The sequence below is a fragment of the Engraulis encrasicolus genome, unplaced genomic scaffold (genome assembly GCF_034702125.1).
Source record: "Engraulis encrasicolus isolate BLACKSEA-1 unplaced genomic scaffold, IST_EnEncr_1.0 scaffold_29_np1212, whole genome shotgun sequence".
NCBI classification, from domain to species: domain Eukaryota; kingdom Metazoa; phylum Chordata; class Actinopteri; order Clupeiformes; family Engraulidae; genus Engraulis; species Engraulis encrasicolus.
The window spans coordinates 415001-417500 of NW_026945588.1; the positions used below are offsets into that span (position 1 = coordinate 415001).

The 2500-nt window shown below is 47.9% G+C and overlaps 1 protein-coding gene across 1 annotated transcript in view; it reads right to left on the bottom strand.

Moving 5' to 3' along the window:
• esd (esterase D/formylglutathione hydrolase) overlaps window positions 1-2500 on the bottom strand; it is a 10642-nt gene that overhangs the window by 2400 nt on the left and 5742 nt on the right. The window contains exon 6 of the mRNA XM_063193151.1: window positions 890-1009. Coding sequence (XP_063049221.1) covers window positions 890-1009 — 120 coding nt within the window. The remainder of the gene's footprint in view (window positions 1-889; window positions 1010-2500) is intronic.

Here is a 2500-nt window from a genome sequence, read left to right on the forward strand (position 1 = left end):
TCATTTATCTTTTTTTATCTACACATTATACACTGAATCTAAAAAAGAAGGTTGTATCTACAAAATAAGGGCTGTGTTATTAGTGATGTATTTCTCCTTTATTTCAAATAAAGTAAATAAAGTAATTAAGTAAGTAAAGTAATTTTAAATAATGGCAAAATGAGGCTTCTTGAAACCAGAGGGTCAGGATTTGGCTGATCAGCTTCGCCGATTAGCAAGGCACTTCCTTGTCGCAATTCTCACAAATTTGCTCAGTTCCGACGCCACTTCGCTTAAAGAGGGTGGGCGCGAGAGTTTAGTGTTGGGCACATATACCCATAAAGGTGTGTGGTTGGCACCTCCATGCATCCAATACCCGTCTTCCATATAGCTTTCTGGTCAATCGTAGGTCAGTCATTAACGTGGCACCTAACTGGTTGAGTAAACTGTCGGTGGAAACAACTCATTTTTGAAGCTGAAAGATGTGTTCAATTTTGGCTGAATTTACTAGCCTAGCATTTCCAATTGAAATGACTGGAGGCGGGACTTACAGTATTCACTCTCTTCAGTTCTTATACTACCGCCATGCTTGAAATAGCCAAAAAACCAAACATGCTGCCTTCTCGAAGCCTCAGTTCATTTCTCGAAGCCTTGTTGAATAGTTCTCACTGGACCATCGGCTGTGCTACTGAGATTAGAACTCTGTTGATTTGCCAAACACCAGTTCAAATGCACACAGGACACTGTGGACACTTTATATTTTGGTGTGTGTGTGTGTGTGTGTGTGTGTGTGTGTGTGTGTGTACCTTGTATTTTCCAGGGTTTTTGATTGTGTGTGCGTGTGTGTGTGTGTGTGTGTACCTTGTATTTTCCAGGGTGTGTGTGTGTGTGTGTGTGTGTGTGTGTGTACCTTGTATTTTCCAGGGTTTTTCAGAGCGCAGATGAGGGCTCCGTGTCCGCCCATGGAGTGACCCGAGACGCCCACACGATCGGGGTCAGCTGCGAAGTTACTGTTGATCAGGCGGGGAAGCTACACACACACACACACACACACACACACACACACACACACACACACACACACACACACACACACACACACACACACGATCGGGGTCAGCAGCGAAGTTACTATTCACCAACCGAGGAAGCTACACACACACACACACACACACACACACACACACATAAGCCTGTCACGATATTCAATAAGTCGATAAACCGGACGATAACTTTTTAGAAGAACGATCACTTTTCTGGCCCCGATAAGTTACGATAAGTTATTTGCGTAATGTTTTGTTTTCCCTCTCTCCCTTTCTCTACCGTAGCCTAAAGCCTAGATACTGATAGGCGCGTTATAGGCCAACGCAGCGCAATGACGCTTAAATGTTGGTGTCATTTTAAGTAATTGATCTGGCTACTTGCGTCTTTGAAATAGAATGCTGGTGTTCCCGCGCGTCGCTTATAAGCCTCGGCAAAGAATCTCCATTACAGTGCAATATTCTTCCAGTCTCAGTCAGCGCATTTGCATCGTTCCTCAGAGAGGGGAATGAACAGCTCCGACACTGAGGCAAGTGTTCATTTTGAAACATGCGCAGCAACCCAATATCCACGACGAAGACGTGTTTGTGCAAACATGAAATAGTGGTAGGCCTACCGTCGCGCCAAACTTGCTCTGAGGCTGTTATTTTAAACCTCAGCGAGTTTCCCCTATTATTTCAATGCGCCTCCAACACCGACGTTCGTTGTCTGTTCTTTTTGTGATTTTCGCTGTATTTGTTGCTTATTTAGACCTAACAATATGAGGAGGCAGTGCACAAGCGAATCATGAAGATCGGATTTGTGGATTTTAATCAATCACACCGGGAGAATTGTAACGGTTGAGCGCGCTACAGGGGATGATGAGGCTATCTAAATAGAGGCATGGAGTTTACTCATAACAACCCATGTATGTGCGTTCATAAAGGAGTTTAAAGTGCGCAGAATTGCAACCTGTTCCAGTGGAGGGTATCGGGGAGGGAGAGAGGAGGGGAGGGAGAGAGGAAGGGAGTGAGAGAGGAAGGGAGGGAGGGAGAGGAAGAGAGAGAGAGGAAGGGAGGGAGGGAGAGAGGAAGGGAGGGAGAGAGAGGAAGGGAGAGAGGGAGAGGAAGGGAGGGAGGGAGAGAGGAGGGGAGGGAGAGAGGAAGGGAGTGAGAGAGGAAGGGAGGGAGGGAGAGAGAGAGGAAGGGAGGGAGGGAGAGAGAGGAAGAGAGGGAGGGAGAGAGAGGAAGAGAGGGAGGGAGAGAGAGGGAGGGAGAGAGGAGGGGAGGGAGAGAGGAAGGGAGTGAGAGAGGAAGGGAGGGAGGGAGAGAGAGAGGAAGGGAGGGAGGGTATCGGGGGGGGGGGGGGGGGAGGGAGGGAGAGAGAGAGGAAGGGAGGGAGGGAGAGAGAGGAAGAGAGGGAGGGAGAGAGAGGAAGAGAGGGAGGGAGAGCGCGCGCTGTCTGCACTTGGAACCTGTGTGACTGTTCATGCTTTTTTGCT